We start from the raw sequence: 26055 nt of genomic DNA on the forward strand, positions 1-26055 counted from the left end.
TTCCTACTTCAGATTTTTAGTTTAGGGCACGAAGGTCGCCATTTTGGTTCTTTATTTAAATAGACAAGGAAGAAGACCTGCAAAATCCGCAGCCACACGTATTTTTATTGACATAAAAATACTGTCAAATTGCTGTGAAGTTTTCTAAATGTTAACTTCCCATTTCTACACTTAACCCGGCAGTAGACTATAACCAGCGGAAGTCTGGACTCCATTTTGAGTTATTGCTTCAAACTGTTACTTGTGCCGGGGGAACTGTTGATCTTTGCATACTTCAAATTAAGGCTTAGGTGATGTCCTAACCTGGAAAAAAAATCCTAGAAATTCTTAGGGTTAAATATGTTCAGTGAAGTAATGGAGGACACAAATTGGGTGTTCTGAGAGGAAGGCTCATTATTATTTCTAGAAGAGAGAGTTTGTAGATGTGTTTTGGTTGAAGCTTGATGAGAAATCTTGAATGTTCATAACCATGGAGAAACACACCTTGGTTTTGGAATTTAAATAGCATAGATTTGAACATGGTGAGAAGAAAGACTAAACTTCAGTCAGATTAGAGAAAACCCCACAGCAGTGATGCTAGATCTGGGAAATATCTGGTTTTTATAATATGAGTAGGATTGGCCCCCCGATTGTTAGACTTGTCCTACCCTTGCTTGACTTTTTTTGTTCTCCTTCAGCTGTCTTCTGTTGCTGCAACAGCTCCTGAACCCTGGGATCACTAACTTATAATGTTGTACATTTTTACTTGGATCTCATAAGCTCAGCAAATCCAAAGCCAGGTTTAATCTTTTGTGCTAAAACTGGCTGACTTTTTTACTTAGTTGTCATCTTTATTTAATCCCTTTGACCTGTCAGTTAATGGCTTTCATTGCTTAAAGGTGAAAGGTACACTTTTAGCCTGACCTTTGAGGCCTTGCACAATCTCATTCCTGCCTACCGTTCTAGGTCTGTCTTTGGTTTCTGAACCCTCTTTCAGTCTCACTGGTTCCTTACCATCTTCTAAATAAACTGCGTCATCTCATGGCTTCGCACTCTCCATTCTTCCCACCTGAAGTGTATTATACATGGCTTTTCAAGTGCAGATTGTCTTTTAGGTTAAATGTATCTAATTAGTTTGAGAAATTGAAGAAGACATAAAGAAGTGGAAAGATATTCCATGCTTGGGAATTGAAAGAATAAGCATAGTTAATATGTCCTTATTACCTAAAGCAGTCTACAGAGTTAGTGCAATTCCAGTCAGAATCCCAATGACATCCTTTGTAGAAATAGAACAAAGAATCCTAAAACTTATATGAAACAACAAAAGACCCCAAATAGCCAAAGCAATCCTGAGAAAAAAGAACAAAGCTGGAGGTATCACACTCCCTGATTTTGAAATATACTACAAACCTATAGTAATCAAAACAGCATGGCACTGGCAGAAAAAACAGACACAGATCAATGGAACAGAATTGAAAACCCAGAAATAAAACCACACATCTATGGACAGCTAATGTTCAACAAAGGAGCCAAGAACATCTAATGGAGAAAGGAAAGTCTTTTTAATAAATAGTGTTGGGAAAATGGGACAACCAAGTACAAAAGAATGAAAGTAGACCATTATCTTATACCATACACAAAAATATGGTAATTGAATGTCAGACCTGAAACCTTAAAACTCCTAGAAGAAAACATAAGCAGTACACTCTTTGACATCAGTCTTAGAAGGATCTTTCAAATACTTTGTCTTCTCAGGCAAGGGAAACAAAAGAAACAATAGAAAAATGGGATTCCATCAGACTAAAAGCCTTCTGCAAGGCAAAGGAAACCATGAACAAAATGAAAAAACAACCCACCAACTGGGAGAAAATATTTGCAAATCATGTATCTGGCAAGGGGTTAACCTCCAAAATATATAAAGAACTCACAACTCAACAACAGAAGCAGCAAATAACCTGATCAAAAAATGGGCAGAGGACATGAACAGACATTTTTCCAAAGAAGATGTACAGATGATGGACAGGCATGTTCAACGTCACCAATTATTAGGGAAATGCAAATCAAAACTGCAATGAGATATCACCTTACACTTGTCAGAATGGCTGTAGTTATCAAGACAAGAAATAAGAAATGTTGAGGAGGATGTGGAGAAAAGGGAACCCTCGTACCTCTGCTGGTGGGAATGCAAACTGGTGCAGCCACTATGAAAAACAGTATGGAGATTTCTCAAAAAATTAAAAATAGAACTACCATATGATCCAGCTATTCCACTTCAGGGTATTTATCCAAAGAACTTGAAATTAACAATTCAGAGAGATTTATACACCCCTATGTTCATCGCAGCATTATTCACAATAGCAAGACAAACAACCCAAGTGCCCATCAGTGGATGAAGGGATGAAGAAGATGTGTATATATAGAATGGAAAACTACTCAGCCATAAAAAAGACAAAATCATGCAATTTGCAACAGCATGGATGGACCTTGAGGGTATTATGCTAAACAAAATAAGTCAGACAGAGAAAGACAAATATCGTATGATTTCACTGATGGGGAAGATGAACAAACACTTGGATAGGGAGAGCACATTAGTGGTTACCAGAAGGGAAGGGTATGGGGGTAGGGTGAAAGGGGTAAAGAGGCACTTATGTATGGTGATGGATAAAAACTACACTGTTGATGGTGAACATGGAAACCGATACGTAGTAACACCTGAGGGCCACCCCCAGTGGCCTAGCTGTTAAGTTTGGTGCACTCCAGTTCAGTAGCCCAGGTTTGGTTCCTGGGTGCAGACCTACACTGCTCATCTGTTAACGGGCATGCTATGGTGGCAGCAGTTCACATACAAAAAGAGGAAGATTGGCTACAAGTGTTAGCTCAGGTGAATCTTCCTCAGCAAAAATAATAATAGTAATGCACACCTGAAATTTTTACAGTGTTAAAAAGCTGATATGACCTCAATAAAATAATTTTTAAAAATGTATTTGATTACTTTGAGATTAGCCATAATCTTAAATTAGCCTTTCCTGGATAATTTTTGTCTGGATAATTTTTAGACTTAGACGTAGTGGAAAACATGGATATTTAAGATGCAATTTCCAATGAAATTTACTTCTGGGGGAGACCACCAAGCTGAGAGTAGGTAGAGGGATGTGTGGGACTTTGCAGTAAAGAATTTTGTTTTTAAAGTGAATGTAAATTTAAAACTATTTTACTATTTGCTCTGTAGGAAGCAACCATAAAAATGACAGTTTTGGAAAATAATATTTTTACTTCCCATACAGATCATAGGATAAACTTATTTCATTTACTTGCTTCTTTGATGGTCTTATATAATTAAAAACTATCTGATGGAATTAATTTTTAAACATCCATGAGAACATCTGTGATGGGGTTTTCAGGGAGAATTGTGAAGTTGGTGCTATAAGTATCACAATCTTCCTGTATCTATTCATGGTGATCCTAAGTCTCAGATACCTCAGTAGTTAGTAGCTTTGCAAAGAATATTGAGATGTAATTTCAAATACTTTATCCTTAAATTCAGTTTGTATTAAAAGGACTTCTCAAATTAAGACAAATAATGAGTAATTTGGAGATTTGTTTTAGTTAACTGAGGTTTATGCTTAACTGAGAGATCTGAAGGCATTTTTAATGTGATTCTTTTGAAAATAAAATATATTTTTTGTTCTGATCTGACATATGCCCATAATTATAAATCATTGTTTGATCAAAGAATTTAGTACAGCTTGGCCATCATTCTGGACATCATTTCTCATTGTATATGTTACCATAGATTCAAAAGGTGTAGTAATTGGACTTCCCCATAGAATGGACCACCCCCGTGGAATTAGCCTGAATGTTTTAAATAGCATCCTATATAGATAATTATTTTTTGTTTTGTTTGATCTAAGTTGAAGATAAGAAAGAAAAAAGTGTCTGGATTATTTGAATCACTGTTAAGAGGTTTTATAACAAATAAAACAATTAGTTGAAAAATTAACAGGAAATGATTTTATAATGAGACGTCTCAACAGGTTTTTTTTCTTTTGCAATAATTTACAACATAATTGCAAAATCAAGAAGCTTACAGGTTGAATGGTTGATAGTAAGCTTTCAGTTTAAATTTCTGTTGATTAAGAATGTATTGTTGGGGCCGGCCTGGTGGTGCAGCAGTTAAGTGCGCACGTTCCGCTTTGGCAGCCTGGGGTTCACTAGTTTGGATCCCTGGTGCAAACGTGGCACCACTTGGCAAGCCACGCTGTGGTAGGCGTCCCACATAAAACAGAGGAAGATGGGCACGGATGTTAGCTCAGGGCCAGTCTTCCTCAGCAAAAAAAAGAGGAGGATTGGCAGCAGATGTTAGCTCAGGGCTAATCTTCCTCAAAAAAATAAATACAATTAAATTAAATTTTAAAAAGGCGAGAAAATTAAAAAAAATAATGGATTGTTGAGATAAGTAGATGTCATAGTGAAATATGACCTAAATGAGAAAATTTTTACTGAGAAAATATGTGCTTTTATTATGGTTGTTTTTCCCCTTTCCCTTTTTTTTTTGTGAGCGAGATTAGCCCTGAGCTAACTATTGCCAATCCTCCTCTTTTTTTTGCTTGAGGAAGATTGTCCTTGAGCTGATACCTGGGCTGGTCTTCCTCTACTTTGCATGTGGACGCCACCACAGCATGCCTTAATGAGCAATTCGTAGGTGCACACCCAGGATCTGAACCCACGAATCCAGGGCCGCCAAAGCAGAGCAGACGAACTCAAACACTATGCCACTGGGTCAGCCCCGTATTATGATTTTTAATATTAATGTTTTTTTGTAAGTAATTTCCACTATGAAGTAATATCTAAGTCTTACTAGATTTGGTCTGTACCATGTGAATGAGTATTTTCATAGAGTATTTGAGTATTTTATATTCTATGTTGGGAACAGTTGGCTGTTAAAACAATTTTGCTTTCTTAAGAGGGCTTGATTAGCCATCTATATAGGAGAAAACGTCTGTTTAGACCCCTGTGCTCATTGCAGCCAGCATTATTTACAATAGCCAGGACATAGAAGCAACTTAAGTGCCCATTGACAGATTGATAGAGAAGAGGTGGTATACACACACACACACACACACTTACACTCACACTCACACTCACACTCTACTCTCTCTATAATATATGTATATGGTGGAATACTATACAATAGAATACTCCTCAGTCATGAAAAGATGAAATCTTGCCAGTTCTGATAACATAGATGGACCTTAGCTAATATTGCCTCTTCATCTTTAGTCTTCAGTAGTTTGAGTCTGATGTGCTCAGGTGTAGTGTTGTCTTTACTTTTTGGAATTCCTGAGCTTTTTGAATCTGGGACTTGAGTTTCTGATGAGATTTGGTAAATTTTAGTCATTATTTCTTTCTGTATTGCTTTTGTCCCATTCTCATCTTGTCCTTAAACGTTTTACCCATCTTCCACATGTTTCTTACCATCTCTTTTTCCCTCTCTCTGTTGGTTTGAATATTTTGTATTGACTTGTCTTTGGGTTCACCAGTCGTTCTGCTCAGGTCAATCTGTTACACATTCAGTGAGCTCTTGATTTCAAGGCTTTGTAGTTAGCAGTTTCAGCATATCTATTTGATTTTTTTTAAAAATAGATTTCATTTTCCTTTTCAAATTCTCCCATTTTTTATTCCTTTCCCCCATCTTTTTTTCTATTTTTTCTAGTAATCATAGTTATTAAGTCTTTGTCTGCTAACTTCATTATCTGGATCTTGTCTGGGTATCTTTCTATGGACAGTTTAATCTCTTGATTATTAGTCACTTTAAAAAAATTCTTTGCATGTCTGGTAATGTTTGGTGGTTTGCTGTGTATTGTAGATAATATTCATTGAGGCTCAGGATTATGTTACCTTCCTCTGTAGAGTGTAGAGTTTGGTTCTTGGAGGCAGTTAATTTGTGGGTAGATACCTTGATTCTGTCAAGGACTAGTTTTAGGATTTGTTAGGCAGATGTATTTCACTTAATTCCCAGGGTAAGGCCTTTCTAGAATTTCAACTGAAAGTTGAGGATTTTTGCCCACCCATTCTGGCTGGATCTGAACTTACTCTTCCTAATGGTGTTCATACTCAGAAGTCTTGGCTCAGCTGTTCTCTGCTAGGCCACCCAGAGTTGCCACTCTGAACACCTCAGTTTAGGAGTCAGGCAAGGACCTGTGAGGGACTTTTACCCAGATTTTTGAGTCTCACTCCTCTGCAACTCACTTTTCTGTGTTACCCTGTCCCCCAAAGCCCACCTGCCTTGGCAGTCCCTAACTATTCCGTTTTGTCTACCCAGTGAGACCGCCTGTGTCTGGAGACTGTCATTAATTTTAAACTAGTGGGATAAGGAATGGTATTTGGTAATTATCATCTCTTGAAGACTTAAATTTACTGTGATGGGAAAATGCAGATAAAAATGATTGGTGATTTTAAGGCATTGACTGATTACTAGATGTAAGTTTTAGGTCTTAACTACTCTATAAACGTTTAAACTTTTTCAATTACGTAATCAAGCCAATAAGTTCCTTTTGGACGTACCACTGTGGTTGTTGGCATTACAATTATGAGCAAAATCAAGACATAGCCTGTGCTGTAAGTGACTGTATAGGCTAATAGAAGGTAATTCCTGGGCATGTCATGTTGATAAGAAAAATGTATTTTGTAAAATGAGCATTTAGCAGTTATCTGCTCTGAGATCTTTTATGTCATACATCTCTGGTGTACATAAGGTTCAATTTAAATCTGATACCCACACTCTCGTTGCAGTGCCCTCTTTTTGGTATCAGCTTTTGTTTCAGCTTTTGGTGTCTTTCCTTGGCTATCTGTTTTGTTGATCCAATTTATAATAGGGTGAAGAGCTACATGGAGTAATGTGGAGAACACCTATTATTCCCAGGCTCCCTTTTTTTCTGACATTTTTAGATGACAGTATTATGTCAACCTAGAAGAAGATTTTAAGTTCAAGCCAATATCCAGCTTTTTTGCTTAGGGCCATTTGAAAATGACAGAAGTTGCTGAACTTTTAGTTACTATATGTAATAACAGTATGACATGAAGACAAAGACCTGTGTAATATTGGCTTGATCACTTTATAAAGCTTTCTTTTTTCTTAAGATTTTATTTTTCCTTTTTCTCTCCAAAGCCCCCTGGTACATAGTTGTGTGTTTTTAGTTGTGGGTCTTACTAGTTGTGGCATGTGGGACGCCACCTCAGCATGGCCTGATGAGTGGTACCATGTCCGCGCCCAGGATCTGAACTAGTGAAACCCTGGGCCGCCGAAGCAGAGTGTGCGAACTTAACCACTCGGCCACGGGGCCGGCCCCTAAAGCTTTTTTTTAATCTTCGTACTATAGTTTTTACACTCTTCAATCTTTAGTTGTACTCTCCTCTACCCCCACCCCAATACCATACACAGTATTTTAGTATGATAGTATGTTAAGAAAGCTGATTTTCCCAACTTTGTTATATGGTCTCTACGAGATTTCTGATAGTAAAATGTAAAATGTGTAAGTGAAAGATAAGTATTTATGTTATTGTTATATTTTTAAATTTGAGAGACACTTTGTTCCCTCTTTTTTCTTACACTTTTACAAATTTCTTTAATATCTACTTAATAGAAAACAGTTGGATTTCCACATCTGCTTCTACAGTCAATCTATTACAATATATTAGTTTTTTTGGTTTATTTTATTTTATCGAGGTCATATTGGCTTTTAATACTGTGTAAATTTCAGGGGTATGTTATTATATTTTCACTTTCTTTGTAGATTGCATTGTATTCACCACTAATAGTCCAGTTTTTATGTGTCACCATACACATGTGCCCCTTTACCCCTTTTGCCCTCTCCCACCCTCTTTTCCTCTGGTAACCACTAATCTGTTCTCATATCTATGTGTTTGTTTTTTTATCTTCCACATATGAGTGAAATCATATGGTATTTGTCTTTGTCTGACTTATTTCACTTAGCATAATACCATCAAGGTTGATCCATGTTGTTGCAAATGGGACAATTTTTTTTTAATGGCTGAGTAGTATTCCGTTGTATGTATATATACCACATCTTCTTTATCCCTTCATCCGTTGATGGGCTGTTGGGTTGCTTCCATGTATTGGCTATTGTGAATAATGCTGCCATGAACATAGGGGTGTATAAATCTCTTTGAGTTGTTAAAGAAACCCTTTGCTCTTAATGAAGAGTTGGTGCTTCTCTTGGAGGTTGGTCTGTGGTCTATTTTATGAAATGCTTCTGCTATAATTCCTTTTCCTTAAAAAGATAATATGAGCAATATTAGTTTGTCTGTTTAGAGTATTGCTGTCATAGACGTAAGAAATTTTAAATAATGTTTTATTGTTTTCCACTAGGAAACCACCCCTACTCCTAATCCCCCACCTACAGAAGAAGAGAAAACAGAATCTAATCAGGAGGTTGCTAACCCAGAACACTATATTAAACATCCTTTACAAAACAGGTAAGCTTTCTGTCATGTGGGTTTTCTGACTTAGGCAACAGGGTAAATGGTGAATAGGGCAGGTTTCCAGGAAAAGGTTAGATGAAATTATTTTTAGATAGATTAGGTTGAGGATTCCATTTTTATTTGGATGACTGTGTCTGGCAAGAAGTTTTATGTGTGACTCTTGAGCTCAGAAAGGAGAGCTGGTTGAGAGATTGTTTTGAAATTAATAAGTAATTGGTAATTAGTGGTAATTGAAATCACAGTAGCAAATGAGTTCTTAAGAACTGAACTTGACTCAGGACAGAGGCTTGGGATACCAGTATCTAGGGGACTTTTTTGAGGAAGAATGCCTGTGAAAGGCATAGGGACAGGGTGGTGGTGATGGAAACCCAGAAGATGGTTTGTTTAAGGACAGGAGGTCAACAGTGTATGTGTCACTAAAGGGTCAAATATCCATTCAGTTGAGCAATAAAAAGTCTTAAAATGACCATTTGGTTGAACAATAACGTCCTTGCTCACGTAGGAGAAAGTTTAATAGAGTGCAGGTGATGGAAAAAGATCAAGTAGTTTGAAGAGTGAATAGAAAGTATGCAAATGTATAGAGCAAGAATAGGCAACTTGAAGTTGGGCTATGAAGGAGAAAGGAGAGCTGGGGATGCGGAGTCTAGAGGTTGGTTGGTTTGCATTTAAGACAAGTTAGGAGAGGAAAAGAGGAGAGGTTAAGATGAGTTAAGTTTTCCTAGTTAAGAGTATAGTAGTTGAGTAGTAGTTCATTATATGCTTTTCCCCAGCTTTACCCTACCCCTTCCCAGTGTGTTTGTGTTTTTACTTGTCTTTCTGTTTTATGTAATGAAAATTAACATAAATTGTCTGAGAGCTGATGGTGGGAAGAGAATGGCAACTCAGTAACATTGTAAGAATCTGGAAGAAAGTAAATTGGAATTAACTTCGGAAGATATTTAAGTATTTCAGTTGTTTTCATTGTCCCCCCACCCCCAGACCTTTTACTCTACGTACTTTAAAGATCCCACAAGCCTGTCTGTAATTTAGTTTCATTTATTTAAAAAATAGTCTTTTCCTTTTATGGCCTGAATATTTTTTTTATCATTTCTGCATTATCACTGTAGACCAACTGAAACAATAGTCCAAACATGTTTAGTTTTTTGATAGCAGACCTGTGATTCAGCATATCTCCGGTGAGGAACAAATCGGTTCTCTAGACAATGGGGATCGTCTGCTAGTGAGTGAGATATCAAAAGCTAAATAGTCCATAAAGGATAAAATCCTTCCTCCGAAAAGCATTGTACCAAAGGTATTAAGTTGAATCATTGATAATAGTAACTTCATATAGTTCAGCTTAACAAACAGTGGCACCAAAACCCTGAAAGTATTTTTTCATCTTTTCGGTGGTATCTTATAAAAGCTAACTAACTCTGTATGCCTTCTAGCTGTCTGTGAACTACAGTTCTTAGTGTTGCTGTTATTTTGGGGAGAGGTGATCAAAGCATATGTCCCTCACAGCTTGAATGAAGTCTGAGAGATTCCTGAAAAGTGTCCGCATCAGTCAACAGACTGATTAAATCCTATAAGGGAGTCTCTGAGGATGTCAGTTTCTCTATAAATTCTACTTCCTGTGTAAAATAATAAATATCACTTGGAAAATATTGTAAGATGCTTTATGGTTCAAATTTTGATAGTTTCCTTATTTTTACTTTTCGTAAATATTGCAGAATTTGCTATGCTTTCTTTAAAAAGAATCTGTAATAATTATAGGAAAGATGAAAGCAGCAGGGCACAAGTCTATAAAAGTAGAAGTTCTCTGCCTTCCTGCCCATTTTAGTTTTCTCTGCTCCCTGGAGTAGTCAGTGTTAAATTTGGTTTGTATTCTTCCAAAACTGCCATGTGCGTATATATACACTTTTGTTTTATACAGGTGGCCATAGTATTGACTTTTTTTGTTTGTATGTGCAGATTTTTTCTCATTTTAAACTACTGCCTTATATTAAATGAATATATAGTCACTTTATATATAGTATTTTACATAGTTGTTTTATTAGGCTTACATTAATGGGTATATAGATTTCTTTTTCTGTTTACAAACAGTGTTGTAGTGTATGCATCCTTATTTGTTTTTGTCTACTGTGTGAATATATTTATAGGGTAAAATTTCAAATTTCCTAGGGTAAAGACTACCCTTTAACAACGTTGTAGATACTCTCAAATTATCCTCCTTTATCATCTTAGACTTTTAACCGTTTGAGAGTTCCTGGTTTCTACATCCTTACCTTAACATCAATCTTTTTAATTATTTCCAGTTGGATTGGGTCTATTCTGATTTGTGAAACAATGTCTTGTCATTTTAAATTTGCATTTCTTGTATTGAAGTTTCAAAACAATTTCATATTGTATTGGTGATTTGTGTTTTTATCTGTGGACAGTCTGTTCAGCTCTTTTGTCTGTTTTTTCTTTTGGGCTATCTTTTTAAGTTAATTTCCAAGCATTGTATATTAGGGATGCTAACCCATCCAAGAGGGGGCTTAGGGAGAAAATGAGTTATCCAAATCATTTGTCTTTTAACTGTGTGTGGGATTATATGGTTTTTGATTTTCACGTAGTTGAATATCACCTTTCCGCCACGGCTTCTGGATTTCATGTAAGTCTTTGGAAGACTTTATGCAATTATCCTATTTAATAGCTGCACAGTTGCCTCTTGTATGGATGTATTATATTTTGTTTAAATCAGCAGTTCTCAAACTTTTGTTCTCATGATCCCTTTACACTCTTAAAAATTATTGAGGACTCCCACAGAGCTTTGGTTATGTAGATTTTTATCTATTTCCATTTACTATATTAGAACTTAGAAAGTAAACCTGAGAGAATGTAAGATTATATTTACATTTAAAAAATCCATTGCATGTTAATACATATTTTTAATGAAAAAAACATTATTCAACATAAAAAATATATAGTGGGAAGAATAACATTTTTGCATTTTTGTAAATCTCTTTAAGTGCTTGTCTTAATAGAAGTCAGCTGAATTTTCATAGATGCTTCTGCATTCCGTCTGTGGAGATAAGTTGTTTCAGAGACAGTATAAGAAGATAGGACCTCAGACAGGCACATGGTTGGTAAAGGGAGAATTGTTTGTTTTTTTTTTTTTAAAGATTGGCACCTGAGCTAACAACTGTTGCCAGTCTTGTTTTTTCTTTTTTTTTTTCTTTCTGCTTTTTCTCCCCAAATCCCCCCAGCACATAGTTGTGTATATACATATATTTTTAGTTGTAGGTGCTTCTAGTTGTGGCACGTGGGACGCCGTCTCAACATGGCCTGATGAGCAGTGCCATGTCCGCGCCCAGGATCCGAAGCAGCGAAACCCTGGGCTGCTATAGCAGAGCGTGCGGACTTAACCACTTGGACACGTGGCCAGCACCAGGGGAGGAGAATTGTTAATAGCTTTTTAAAATAATTATAGGTATTCTCCTTTGTTTCTTTACTTTTTTTTTTAAAGATTGGCAGCTGAGATAACATCTGTTACCAGTCTTTTTTTTCTTCTTCTCTCCAAAGCACCCCTCCACCCCCACTACTTAGTTCTGTATTCTAGTTGTGAGTCCTTCTAGTTGTGGCATGTGGGATGCCACCTCAGCATGGCCTGATGAGCAGTGCCATGTCTGCGCCCAGGGTCCAAACCTGTGAAACCCTGGGCCGCCGAAGCTGGAGTGTGCCAATTTAACCACTTAGCCACCGGGCCGGGCCCCAGGTATTCTCCTTTGATACTAGGTTTCTTATAGGTTAGTTGCAGTGTGGAATCTGAAACCGTAACCAAGAACTTTTCCTAACCTGTTACATTAAAATCCATGTCTCTTTCTTGCATTTGAAATGGATCTTTTACCCATGCATGATTTTATAACACTACTGGTCATTTGGAAAATATTAGTTCACTGGGTTATACAGATCTTCCAAATATTGGCACTTTTCCTTATACAGTATCAAAACAATATCATTCATTAACATCACTACTAAACTCATCAGAAATGTCTTTAATTTACTGAGTTGTCAAGCTCATAGTGGCACATGCAGGCTTTCCAAAATTCCGATTTTCTCCCGAAAGCTCAAATTTTAAGCAATAGGCTAACTGTTCATTTTTCAAGAAATAACCATGGTTTACCAGCTATTCTTTCAAGTAAAACTGATGTTCCAAGAAAAATGTGGCTAGTTCACCTCAAAATTCAATTGCCTAAATGTATTTTGGTATACAGAAGTGTTGTTTTTGCAGAATATGAAAAAGACACGTACACAGATTGAAACTTAATGAAACCAGTAATTTTTACTGCCTTATCAATTGCATTCTTAACTGAAACTGATACTGTTGTTACTGTGAGAGTTGGTGATAATAAAGGATACATTGACTACTAGTGCAGTTTGGGGCAATTATATGATTCTTGCTATGGCACCAGCACATTTACCCACTGTTGCTTTTGCACCATTCATGCAAATGTCTATATAGTGAAAAGTAAAATAATTTCTTATGAAATTATTTTGAAATTTCTTACAAACATATTATGAAAATAGTTTTTACTCATCAGAGCTCCTCAAAGGTTCTTAGGGTTCTCTAGGTTCTGCACACGACACTTTGAGAACTGTGATTTAAATAATCTGTTGTCAGTAGGTGCTTAAGATGTTTCCAAATTTTGCAAAATTAGGAACATTCTTGTACAAACATTTTTGCCTAGACTTCCAACTTTTTTCTTAGGATAAATCTTTATATAATTAATGGCTGAATGCAGTTAAAAAAACAAGCCTAATTCATTTTATTATTATTTTTAATTGAGGTATAATTGACATATAACATTATGTTAGTTTCAGGTATATAACATAATGATTTGATATTGTATATATTGCAAAATGATCACCACAATAAGTTTAGTTAACATCTGTCGTCATACATAGTTACAAATGTTTTTTCTTATGGTGAGAACTTTTAAGATCTACTCTCTTAGCACCTTTCAAATGTGCGATATAGTATTATTAACTGTAGTCACCATGTTTTACTTTATTTATTTATTTTATAACTGCAAGTTTGGAGGTTTGTACCTTTTGATCCCCTTCATGCATTTCAAGCACATACCCCCACCCCACCCCTCCACCTCTGGCAACCACCAGTTTGTTCTCTGAGCTTGTTTTTCTAAGAATCTACATATAAGTAAGATTGTACAGTATTTGTGTTTCTCTGTCTGACTTATTTCACTTAGCATTAATGCCCTCAAGGTCATACATGTTGTGGCAAATGGCAAAAATGGCAAGATTTCTTTTTTATGGCTGAATAATATTCCTGTGTGTGTGTGTGTGTGTGTGTGTGTGTGTGTGTGTGTGTGTCTGTGCATTTTCTTTATTCATTCATCTCTTGATGGACACTTAGGTTGTTTCCCTGTCTTGGCTATTGTAAATACTCCTGCAATGAACATGAGGGTGCATATATCTTTTAGAGTTAGCATTTTCATTTTCTTCAGATAAACACCCAGAAGTGGAATTGTTGGATCATATGGTGGTTCTATTTTTAATTTTTCAAAGGAGTGAGTTAATTTTAGAAATCCACAGTACAGTACTTGACTTTGTGTGTGTTTAATAGTTTTCTGCCTTTGCTTTTTTTTTTTTTGGCTGGTGGGTTGGTAAATACAAATTACGAAGTAGATATTGAAATGCATCTCACTATTATGTCTGAGATTATCAAGTATTAATCATAGAGTTAGGAAATATATGTCATTTGGAAACCTGTCTTCAGATAACATTTTTATCAATGAGCAAATGAAATTTCCCTTTGAGTTACCTTTTGGAGTAGTATTTTAGAGAATATGATTCTACTAAAGATGAATCATCTTGGGCTGATAACATTTAAGTGTAACTTTGATGTGACATGGGTTTATCTTCAAGATATTAGAGTAAAACTTTTTTAACGGAGATGTATACAGATATATAGAAACTGGTATACATTATTTTAAAACATATGTGGTGTCGTTACTCAATGAATTCTTTTGTTGTTTCCTCATTTATGTGTTTGAGTAAATAGAGAATCACATTTAATAGTTTCCTTCCTTTCTAGCATTCCCATTTCTCCCTCTCGGCTAATACCTTTTTCTTTCTTTGAAAAGTCAGCTTTCCTATTCCCCACTTTCCTTTCTGGTTAAGTGCTCCTGCTCTGTTTTCTTAAGTAAAAGCTTGATTATCTCTCTCCGTTTAGCACACTGTAATAGTCTGTATACTACGTCTCTGTGAACTTCCTTGAGGGATGAGCCTCAGTGAATCTCTAGGTATAGTGGAGAATCTATTATGTAGTAGACACAAAATACGTACTTTAAGAAAGAAGGAAAAGTACTCGTTATTTGCTGCTGTAGTAACAGCTACCATTTTAAAATTATTTTTAATTGTGGTAAAATACACATAACATAAAGTTTACCGTCTTAACCATTTTTTAAGTGTACAGTTTGTAGTGTTCAGTATAAGTACATCCCATTGTGGAGCCAGTCTCCAGCAGAACTCTCTGCATCTTGTAAAACTAAAACTGTACCCATCAAACAGCCCATCCCATTCCCCTTCTGTACCCATCCCATTCTATACCATTCCCCTTCCCTCTAGCCCCTGGTAACCACTGTTATGCTTTCTGTCTCTGTGAATTTGATCAGGTATCTCATAGAATGGAATCATACAGTATTTGTCTTTTTTGGCTTATTTCACTTAGCATAATGTCCTTACGATTCATCCATGTTGCAGCAAGCGTCAGAATTTCCTTCCTTTTTAAGGCTGATTAATATTCCCTTGTATGTTTTTACCACATTTTGTTTATCCATTCGTCTTTCAGCGGACGTTTGGGTTGCTTCCCCTTTTTGGCTGTTGTGAATGATGCTGCTATGAACACGAATGTAAAACTGCTGTATTTTTGACACTGGCTTTTTATTTTTAGATGGGCACTCTGGTTTTTCAAAAATGATAAAAGCAAAACTTGGCAAGCAAACCTTCGGCTGATCTCTAAGTTTGATACTGTTGAAGACTTTTGGGCGTAAGTAATCATTCGTTTTAGGATGTTTCTGTTATTAGTTGTGTAATTTTTCATTTTAAGTCGCATTCACAAAAGGAAGGGGAAAGTGAACAGTTAATAAATATTCATCTATGGAACTACCTTTTGTTTGTCCATCTCCTCACAGCTGTTTGAATTGGTGAGTATTCGTTATCAGGTTTAGAAAGCTTCAGTCTTGTCATCTTTTAGCCCTGCATTTTCTCTATTCCTTGTCCTGAGATATCTTTCTCATGAGAATCCTTTACTGCCCCTAGAACTTCTGACACCTTGTTGGAACTTGTCCCCTTCCTGGTTGCCTAGATATATTTGCCCCAGACTTCAGTATTCCAGAGCAACTTGTTAGGCCCCTATTTCTGCAGATTCTTTTCATTATAACCTCTGGGATTTCCTGTTATAGGGACTCTTATTTCAAAAGCTGAAATTCTGAAAATTCAGGGTTTGTCCAAGAATGACAGTATCTGTGATGATATTTTTAATTTCATTATACTTTGTGATCAACTTCAAGAAGAATAATTGAAATATCTTTGAGATTTTGTTTCAGATTTAGCAAAAAGTTAAGATTTGGGGATCATAAACCTTTGCTTGATGTCAAAATAAAATTTAAAATTGTAAAGTTTTTATCAAGAATTTTTAGAATATTGATTCTCTGAAAACAAGTTGATTTAGTATGTCATTTACTTGAAAAATGTATAGGGAGAAACTATTTGAGAACTTGAAAGATAACTTCTTAAAAACATTTTTAAGAGCTGTAAATTACCTAGCAGTTATCTAAATATTGTAATTTGTACATCAGGTATTCTTTTGGATCATATTTATGCTGAATCAGTGATGCTTTTATGTTTTAATGTAACCCCCTGAGTGTATTCTGCACACACAAAAGATGTTTGTGATCAGAAAATTCATACATGTATGCTTCCTCCAGGGCAGAAACATTATTCTTTTGTATTATTTCCAGTGCTTTGCCCTTTATAGGCATTTAGTATGCATTTGACTCACTGGAAAAAAACAAAACCTAGAATAATCAGAGAAAACTTTGAGTGGTCTCTTTTTATTGAAAGCTTTTGTTTTTTTAAGTAATAAAACTACATTTAAGCCCCCAGCAATTCATAAGTCTAGTTAAATTAGGCTTAATCTGTTTTGCCCTTTATCAGAACATCAAGTGTTTTTCTTCTCTAATTGTATTTATGTAAGAGTCCTCTAAAACATGGAAAGTCTCTAGTCTCCCCGGGAGAAGGAGGAGTAAGAGTCTTTAACCATTTCCCTCACTGATTCAGATTTGCATTTATCTAGTTTGTTGGGCTTTCCCCGCTTTACATAACTGTGTTTCTAAGTGGACCTCTGATTAGAACATGGCCCCACCTTCTAGTTTTGTGTAAGCAGTCTCACTATGTAGTGGAATTTTATACCATAATTTAGAGATGTGAGGGCATCCTTCAGCTTTCTGTAAATATCTAAGTCACTTCTTAATTTCTCTTTTTTTTTTTCCTGGCAAATTTAGTGGTAAACAGCCATTGAGTCCTGTTGGATTTATCCAATCTGTCTGTACTGTTAGGATTCTGGTTGAGTCCTTCTGCATATATCCAGTCTTTCTGTACTGTTAGGATTCTGTTTAAAGGTATCATTACAAATTCTTATTATAAACTTACTATGAAATAGAGACCTTCGAGCACTGTAGAAGAGAAAGAAAACAGCAAAAAGAGGCATTGCTCTTTTCTACCTCAAATGCCATTGAAGAAGGTCACTTGCATACTATGAATTTTATGAAAGTGTTGGTGCTAATTCTATAGTTACTGTTAGTCTGCAGGCCTCTCTTGTTGCCTGGTGGAAGCTGTCAGTGATAATGTAGTTTAGGAACAGTGACCATTAGGTAAAGTGACTCCACAGCCAGGAAGCTTTATTCAGTCTTAGGCTGTCTCACCCAGATTCAGTTTGTGTGTTATCTTGTGGAATGTGATCCAAAAGATGCCAGACTCTTTCTTAAAACTGTGCCTGAAGTATTCCTCAACTGGATTGAAAGAGCACCAAGAGAATCTGGCTAAGGATCAAAGCATCATCCGTAGTCAGTAGACGTATAGCTAAAATCATGATGTCAGCATCTAATGTTGGAGATAGGCAAAGCATTCTTACTCTGTTGCCAATTTTATAACGATGTTGCTGTAAAAGGCTTCAGGAGATCAAATGATCCTACCGCCTTTAGGCTAGTGAGTATCTGAGTCGTCCCAAATGTTATTCTGTTACATTGATACTTTGGAAGGAGCTTAGAAATACGGATTCCAGGGTCCTCCGTTATATTTGAGGGATTAAAATCCCAAAGAGTAGGCCTAGAACTGTTTTTTTTTTTTTTTCTTAAAATCTCCCCAAATGATCATTGTACTGACTGACTAGTAGCACTCTGTGGTATTTGGGAACCGTTGGTCTGTTCTGGTCTTGGATACCTTCAAGGATAATAATGTTGGCTTATTACAGTCATGCAATCCTAATGGTCAGGAAGTTTGTCTTGCTTTCTCTTGGATTATCTTTTTGTGTATCTAAAACTGCTCATTAGCCTCATAATTCTTCCATCTGCTTAACGTTACCTCATACCTCTATTCTCAGTTTCTTATATATACATATGTATGCATTGAGTTAACTAATAGATGAAAATATGTTTTTGTCAAAATAAAATCATTGAAAATATTTTCTTGGGGCCACCCCCGTGGCCGAGTAGTTAAGTTCGTGCACTCTGCTTTGGCGGCCCGGGGTTCTGCCGGTTCGAATCCTGGGTGCGGACATGGCACTGCTCATCAGGCCATGTTGAGGTGGCGTCCCACATGCCACAACTAGGACTCACAACTGAAATATACAACTATGTACTGGGGAGGTTTGGGGAGAAAAAGCAAAAAAAAATTTTTTCTTGAAAATCAGCAAATGTTGATTTTTGAACTGACCATTATTAAGATCTGTTTGGTCCATTTCAGAAATTGGCTCCATAGAAAAAAAAGTAAATATGAACTTTTATCTTGTTTATTTTTATCATATTCTCTAAACTTATATGTAAGCACCTAGACTCTGCATTATATATTCTGTGATTATAATTGTCCTTTTCTTTTACCTAGTCTGTACAACCATATCCAGTTGTCTAGTAATTTAATGCCTGGCTGTGACTACTCACTTTTTAAGGTATGCTTAATTGGTGATTTCATATGTTTATTATAAGATTGGACCATTCAGGTATTCATTAAGAAATCTTGCCACAAACTTAGGAATAGTTAATGCTCTGATGCTTGGAAAATAATAAAAGTAGCTTTACTAGGCTTTAGCATAAATATGTTTTGCCCTATTTTAGTATAAATAATTGAAATTAAATGAGAGTTTCACTCTGTGGGCACACAGCGTGATTGATTTTGAAGAGAGCTTTGATTATCCAATCCAATCTCTTCTTAATATATTTGAGTAGACAGACGTGCAGAGTTTGTCGGGAATTCTTACCCTGGGGTGAGTGGATCCTTGAGATATTTATAAATGGGTTTTGTCAGATGGTAGAGGGTAGGGCACTCATTAACTCCCTGAAATTGCATAATTTTTGCATATATTGTCTAGGTATATGTATGTAGCTTCTCAAAGGTGTCTGTTACTCAGAATGTTTAAGAACCTCCAGATTAAATGAAACCCAGGGTTTGATAGCTAATACGTGCCTCAGTCAGGACCCTAATTCTGCAATCCCATGCCTTTGGCTTTAAATCTTGTGTGCTTTTTTTTCCCACTACATCAATAGCAGTTTTACGGAGAATAAAGTAAAAAGTTAACACGGTTGTCACTTGTTGTTTCTGGTGATGATCACTTAAGTTAAAGTAACAGTATTATCTAATATTGTTGTCTTCTAACCTTGTAGGATGGTATTGAGCCTATGTGGGAAGATGAGAAAAACAAAAGAGGAGGACGATGGCTAATTACATTGAACAAACAGCAGAGACGAAGTGACCTGGATCGCTTTTGGCTAGAGACAGTAAGGTTTTAAAATTATCAAGTAGTTTTGGAATACTACAACTTAATTTATATTACATTTTACATCAGTTACTTAATTGAAGAGGACATAAGGGTGCCTACTCTAGAAAATCTAGGCCAGCAATTAATTTTGCTCTATCAGGTGAATCCTGTGTATTTTACATACTAGCGTAGTGAAACCCCCCTACTACATTGCAAATCAAGTATAAAGTGATTGACAGTTGACTCACCTCCCACAATAAGCTCATCCTGGTCATTTCATTAACTTCAAAATTATAGAACTTCACATTTTGTATGATGTAAGTTTTTACAACCCTCTTAGAGTATTGCTTTCCATCGTAAGCTTTTTAGATCAATGAAATTGTAACTTGATATCATTCAGCTTTTATGTTGTGTTGCACCCTAGAACTTTTGGCTTAAGACATATATTAAATATGAGATAATAGGCGTTTTCTATAGTGAGAGTTTCTAAACTTCAAGCTTTTAGGAGCAGGGATCACAGTCTCTTGTATCCCCAGCACTTGGCACAGTGTCTGGTTTATAGTTAGCACTTATTAAATTAAGCAGTTAATAAACATTTGAATGAATTTTTTTTTTCTTTTAAGAGAAAAGACTTAATTTTCCTTTAGGCAGAGATTATCAGTGAATACCACTTTAGAATTGCACATTAGAAAGCCATTTCAGTTTTGCAAGATGACAAAAGTTCTGGAGATGAACATTGTGAATATACTTAATGCCACTGAACTCTACACTCAATATAAAATTTACCGTTTTAACCATTTTTATGTATATTTACTCAATTGAAAAAAAACATTAGAGGGTGTTAATGAGAAACAGCAAGAACAAGAGGCAGTTAATCTAACCATGAACAACTATTTCAGTTATTCCATAAGTGTTTCTTTGCTTGGCAAGGTTAAGTAGCAGCAGACCAAATGAATATTAATAAAATAATTCATGTTTTTTATGTACCCTGACATCAATTGCCCAATTTGCTGAAAAAGTTAAAACAACTGTCATGTTCTTGATATTAAACAAACAAATGAATTTTTTAAAAAGTCAGGACAAAGAACTATATGCATAAATATAATTTAGACATTCAAAAAGTCACCCTTGATTCAAAAACTATTTTTCAGTTTTGTATGTATACAAATATATGAGAGACATTTGCTCTTTAATAAGTTGTGTATAATCTATTGTATGTAATTTGGGATTGGGTTTCTTTTAAAGCTGCTGTGCCTTATTGGAGAATCTTTTGATGACTACAGTGATGATGTATGTGGAGCTGTTGTTAATGTTAGAGCTAAAGGTGATAAGATAGCAATATGGACTACTGAATGTGAAAACAGAGATGCTGTTACACATATAGGGTAAGTTTTGTTTGCAGTACTTTTAAAATATTGAGTTAACTAACAGCAGAAGTACTATTATTTATAACTTTAGAAATACTGGGATTTGTAGATCATTATTTTCCTTGTTTTGTTTCAGGAACACTTTTATAATCTTGGACTGCTCTGTCGGTATTCAGTGTGCCTTGTACATATTTTTTTCATGCCTGTAAAATTTCTTCCCAGTAATGGAGTATATAATCACTAGAGCACTCTATTTTGGCATATAGCATTTTATTCTTTTATCAAATGAGAATATAAGTCTTTTTTCCTTCTTTAAAATCATAGTGCTAATATATAATACTCATCATAATTCAGTGAGTATTGGCAAATAGTCTATGTGTATTTTGTGCATGTGTGTACCCTGTACATAAATTTTTCTTTGAAATTTAGGTGACATTATGTTGGTTTTGTTCGTATTTATACCCACCTGTGAGTTTTTGAACTTTTTTTTGTAATTATTCTTTGCAAAAATTGCCTATTTTGTCCACCCCGTCCCCCAGCATTGGTCAGTGTTAGCTAGGATTTTCTTTTTAAAGATTTCATTTTTTTCCTTTTTCTCCCCAAAGCCCCCCGGTACATAGTTGTATATTGTTTGTTGTGGGTCCTTCTAGTTGTGGCATGTGGGACGCTGCCTCAGTGTGGTTTGATGAGCAGTGCCATGTCGGCGCCCAGGATTCGAACCAATGAAACGCTGGGCCACCTGCAGCGGAGCGTGCGAACTTAACCACTCGGCCATGGGGCCAGCCCCTTAAGTGTTTAATTTTTCAGTGTACACTCTTGTCAGTAGTAGGTATGATAAATGTAAATGTGCCGTAACATACGGCATTGTGATTTATATGTAAAATATAACTAGGATTTTGGATTAGAGAATTAAAATATACATTTGCGTGTTATTTTTATGTAAATTAACTATGCATGTGTTACAGCTCCACCTCATGGTATTTGTGATTGTTTGTAAATAATCAGATACTATAAACACTGAGCCCAGGGACCGTCCCTGCTTTATTCTCACTTTATTAGTAATTATTACAGTGCCTCATACATAGTAGACTCTCAGATATTGGCTAAGTGATTAACCAAGATTGTTGTGAAAATGAAGAGTAACTTTTGCTAAAAGGAAGGGGTATGCAATTTTTTTCTATTTCACTCTCTAGATATTTTTTTATTTAAAGAATAATAGTACGGAATTTGGTGTGTGTGTATGTGAGTAAAAATTAATGACTACTTTTCTTCTTTTTCTTCTTCTAGGAGGGTATACAAGGAAAGGTTAGGACTTCCTCCAAAGATAGTGATTGGTTATCAGTCCCATGCAGACACAGCTACTAAGAGCGGCTCCACCACTAAAAATAGGTTTGTTGTTTAAGAAGACACCTTCTGAGTATTCTCATAGGAGACTGCGTCAAGCAATCGAGATTTGGGAGCTGAACCAAAGCCTCTTCAAAGCAGAGTGGACTGCATTTAAATTTGATTTCCATCTAAATGTTGCTAAGATATAAGAGAAGTCTCATTCGCCTTTGTCTTGTACTTCTGTGTTCATTTTTTTTTTTTTTTTGAATTTTGGCTAGAGTGTCCACACTATCCCAATCAAAGAATTACAGTACACATTGTCCCCAGAATCCATAAATGTGTTCCTGGCCCACTCTGTAATAGCTTAGTAGAATTACCATTACAAACACATTTTACCCATCCACAATGTTAAAAAAAGAACTTGCATTTCTATACCTTACAGGAAAAAAATTCTGTTTATGTTCCATTGTATGCAGGAGCATATTTTGCTGGTTTGAAAGAGCATAGAGTTTTCTGGCAATTTTCTTTGTTTCTTTTTACAGCATTGTCTTTGCTGTACTCTTGCTGATGGCTGCTAGATTTTAATTTATTTGTTTCCCTACTTGATAACATTAGTGATTCTGATTTCAGTTTTTCATTTGTTTTGCTTTTGTTTTTTTCCTCATGTAACATTGGTGAAGGATCCAGGAATATGACACAAAGGTGGAATAAACATTAATTTTGTGCATTCTTTGGTAATTTTTTTGTTTTTTTGTAACTACAACGCTTTGCTACAAATTTATGCATTTCATTCAAATCAGTGATCTATGTTTGTGTGATTTCCTAAACATAATTGTGGATTATAAAAAATGTAACATCATAATTACATTCCTAATTAGAATTAGTATGTCTGTTTTTGTATCTTTATGCTGTATTTTAACACTTTGTATTACTTAGGTTATTTTGCTTTGGTTAAAAAATGGCTCAAGTAGAAAAGCGGTCCCATTCATATTAAGACAGTGTACAAAACTGTAAATAAAATGTGTACAGTGAATTGTCTTTTAGACAACTAGATTTGTCCTTTTATTTCTCCATTTCTATAGAAGGAATTTGTACCTCTTATTTGCAGGGCAGTCTCTATTGTGTTCTCTTGTAGTGTCTTCCACGTGAACAGCATAAGTTTGGAGCACTAGTTTGATTATTGTGTTTATTACGATTTTTAATAAATTCAATAGGTAGCATCATATATATGGAATTAAATTGATATGGCTATCTTTGTTTTTTATAAACTAAGGCACAGTCCTACAGTCTTAGGTAAATAATGTACTCTTCATATGTTAAGACTCATGAGAATTGCAATCTCGTTGCATCACCATTTGATTGGTAGGAATAGTTGTAAGACTTGGTTGCTGAATAGAGGTGTTCTTTTGTACGTATCAAGTGATAGCATAGGGAAAGAATATAGGAGGTGGGACATGCATTAAAAATTTTTAGTATTGCTGTCTAAATAGAATGGAATAAACAGATATGAAGATTTATATTTATGTTGGTAATTTGGTGTAGTATGGTTTTAGTAAGTTTGAAAACTTAATCTACATTTTGTAGGCTTCATTTGAAAGCAAATTTGAAAGCATTTTGTCTGTAATACGTAATTGTGTATTTCAGATCCAGTGAAATGGCTATCATAGACCAAAGGGTAAGCTGAACTATGGATAAAATGAAAATCATTAGTTGTTTTTAAATGGTCATGAATTAATCATTTCAGAACTGATCAGCTTGACAAAAATCCTATGTAAAATAAACAGGAACTTAGTAGTATTTATTTTACTGAAGAATTTTACAGCAATTTGAAGAGTACCTCAGGCTACCAGCTGAGTACTTTGAATAACACAAACACCTCTTGTTCAGTATTTTAGAAATACAGAATCTTTTGTGTTTATAGTCTCAATTTACTGTACCTAATATCTGCTGTTTAAGCTTGGTGATTGGTTAAGGTGATTTATTGTCAGTGTTGATATGTGTAGTTGTGAGCACTTCAAGAGCTTGCTTGAAAGTGATGGTGTTGGTAATGGGTGGGTTTAGAGTAGTGTATCTATTAGAAATTAATGCTCTATTTCCTTATTTCTAAGATGCAGTCCATTTTAAGAAGCATTAGTTTTCCTGAGTGGAGGAGGAATAATGCATTAAATATACACAGTTCTAAATTTTTTAAAAACCAAATTTATAGCATTTGATTATCCTGTCATTACCATTTTAGAATCACAGTCAGTTTTAAGTCTTTTTTCCCAGTGGATGGGGAGGAATGATAAATTACTGAGTCACTGTTGGCAAATGCCACTTAAATGTTACAGTGACTTGCAGCTTTTCATGACTTCATTAGCATCTTTTCTAAATAAAAAATTAGACTGTATATAATTCTCTTACTTTTTCCTCCCTGTCCAACAGGATATTATAAATGAATATATTTTCATAATAGAGAATTAAAATAACGTTTAACAGATGAATAGTAGTTCATTGTAGGGATGTGACATATTTCATTTAACCACTTTAATTGTTAATAACCCCAATTCTGCAGAAGGATTTGAGGCATATTATGTAAGAATTAAATAATTACAATACTTCTGTAGTACTTACTATGTGCCAGGCAATGTTCCGAGGGCTTTACTGCACTTTACCCTGTACAGTAATCCTTTGACATAAGTGCTGTTTTCCCCATTTTATAGATGAAGAAACAAGAAGCAGTGAAGATTTTATTAAGTCACTTTACACCTTGTAAGTTGCAAAATGTGGATTTGAATCCTAGAAATTTGGTTGCAGAGACTCTGTAAATCACATTATACTCTGAATAATGTAAAGCCTGTCTGACAGGCTGTAGTAAAGTGCATCAGACTGTAGTCAGTTTATAGGCCAGGCATATAAGCATTTCATTTTACTTTCTTTGGTAACAAAACTTACACTAGATGGAGAGTCCCCCTAGGCTCACTCTGTTCGCAGTCACCTAAACTAAGCATTTGGAGGATTTTGAGCACATGGAGACCAAGGTACAGGAGTTTATAGATGTATAAGTTAAATAAATATTTTCATATACAATTGTGAATGTCTATATCCTGTTATCTTCTAAGATAAAAGGCAAAATATAGCAAATTTTCGACTTGGTAGGAGTTGAGATTCTTAAATGGTGAAGTTTGCATTTAAAAGGATAATTTCAATTTACTAAGGCAGTGTGATAATGCGATGTTTTACATTTTAAAATTAAAACAAGTTAATGACAAGTCTCTGTGCTACTTTTTATCTCTAATTGTTAAAGATTGTCTTCATTATTGAGTAGTGGGGAAAAAACTAGTATATTTTCTCACTGAGTCAGACCCTGTAGACAAATGCAAGATGTTAGGTTAGATTGACATTAAAAAACACAACTCTAGGTCAGTGCTATCCAGTGTCTGTCTGGACCAGTATAGAAATTGAGAGTGTCTAGAAACTTCTACAGCAATTTGATGTTAAAGTATGTGATCATTTTTCTAGTAATTTTTAAAAATATATTTTACAAAAGTATGTTCTTGATGGAGTGCACTTTAGGGGTTAAAACTGGTCCTTTGGCACATACAGTTTGAAAAACCTACTCTTAAATTGTTTTACTTGGTAGCCCAGCCTACTTATTTGCCTGTCAATCCCTGAAATGACTAGGTTTATTCTCTCCACTCCTCGTCTCACAGCTGATGGACTTGGTGTCCAAATTTCAGTTCTAATCTGTAACATCTTTCAGTAGTACTCTGTGGTATTCTGCTTACTGTGAACTCCAAAGTAGACATTAGGCAGCCTTCCTAGTACCTCGGGTAGTTTAGGTTTTAATATTACTGGGACTGTTCACTGCTAGAAGCAAAAAGTGAA

General features: G+C 35.4%; 1 protein-coding gene across 3 annotated transcripts in view; it reads left to right on the plus strand.

Moving 5' to 3' along the window:
- The window catches only part of EIF4E (eukaryotic translation initiation factor 4E), a 38371-nt gene extending 15135 nt beyond the window's left edge, over nucleotides 1-23236 (plus strand). For all 3 annotated transcript variants that reach the window (XM_070614212.1, XM_070614213.1, XM_008524431.2), the window contains 6 exons: nucleotides 8369-8475; nucleotides 15416-15511; nucleotides 18625-18688; nucleotides 19401-19514; nucleotides 20741-20880; nucleotides 22150-23236. In XM_070614212.1, coding sequence (XP_070470313.1) covers nucleotides 8369-8475; nucleotides 15416-15511; nucleotides 18625-18688; nucleotides 19401-19514; nucleotides 20741-20880; nucleotides 22150-22264 — 636 coding nt within the window. In that variant the 3' untranslated portion in view covers nucleotides 22265-23236. The remainder of the gene's footprint in view (nucleotides 1-8368; nucleotides 8476-15415; nucleotides 15512-18624; nucleotides 18689-19400; nucleotides 19515-20740; nucleotides 20881-22149) is intronic.
- Nucleotides 23237-26055: the final 2819 nt, after the last annotated feature.

This window comes from Equus przewalskii, chromosome 3 (genome assembly GCF_037783145.1).
Source record: "Equus przewalskii isolate Varuska chromosome 3, EquPr2, whole genome shotgun sequence".
In the NCBI taxonomy this organism is placed as follows: Eukaryota; Metazoa; Chordata; class Mammalia; order Perissodactyla; family Equidae; genus Equus; species Equus przewalskii.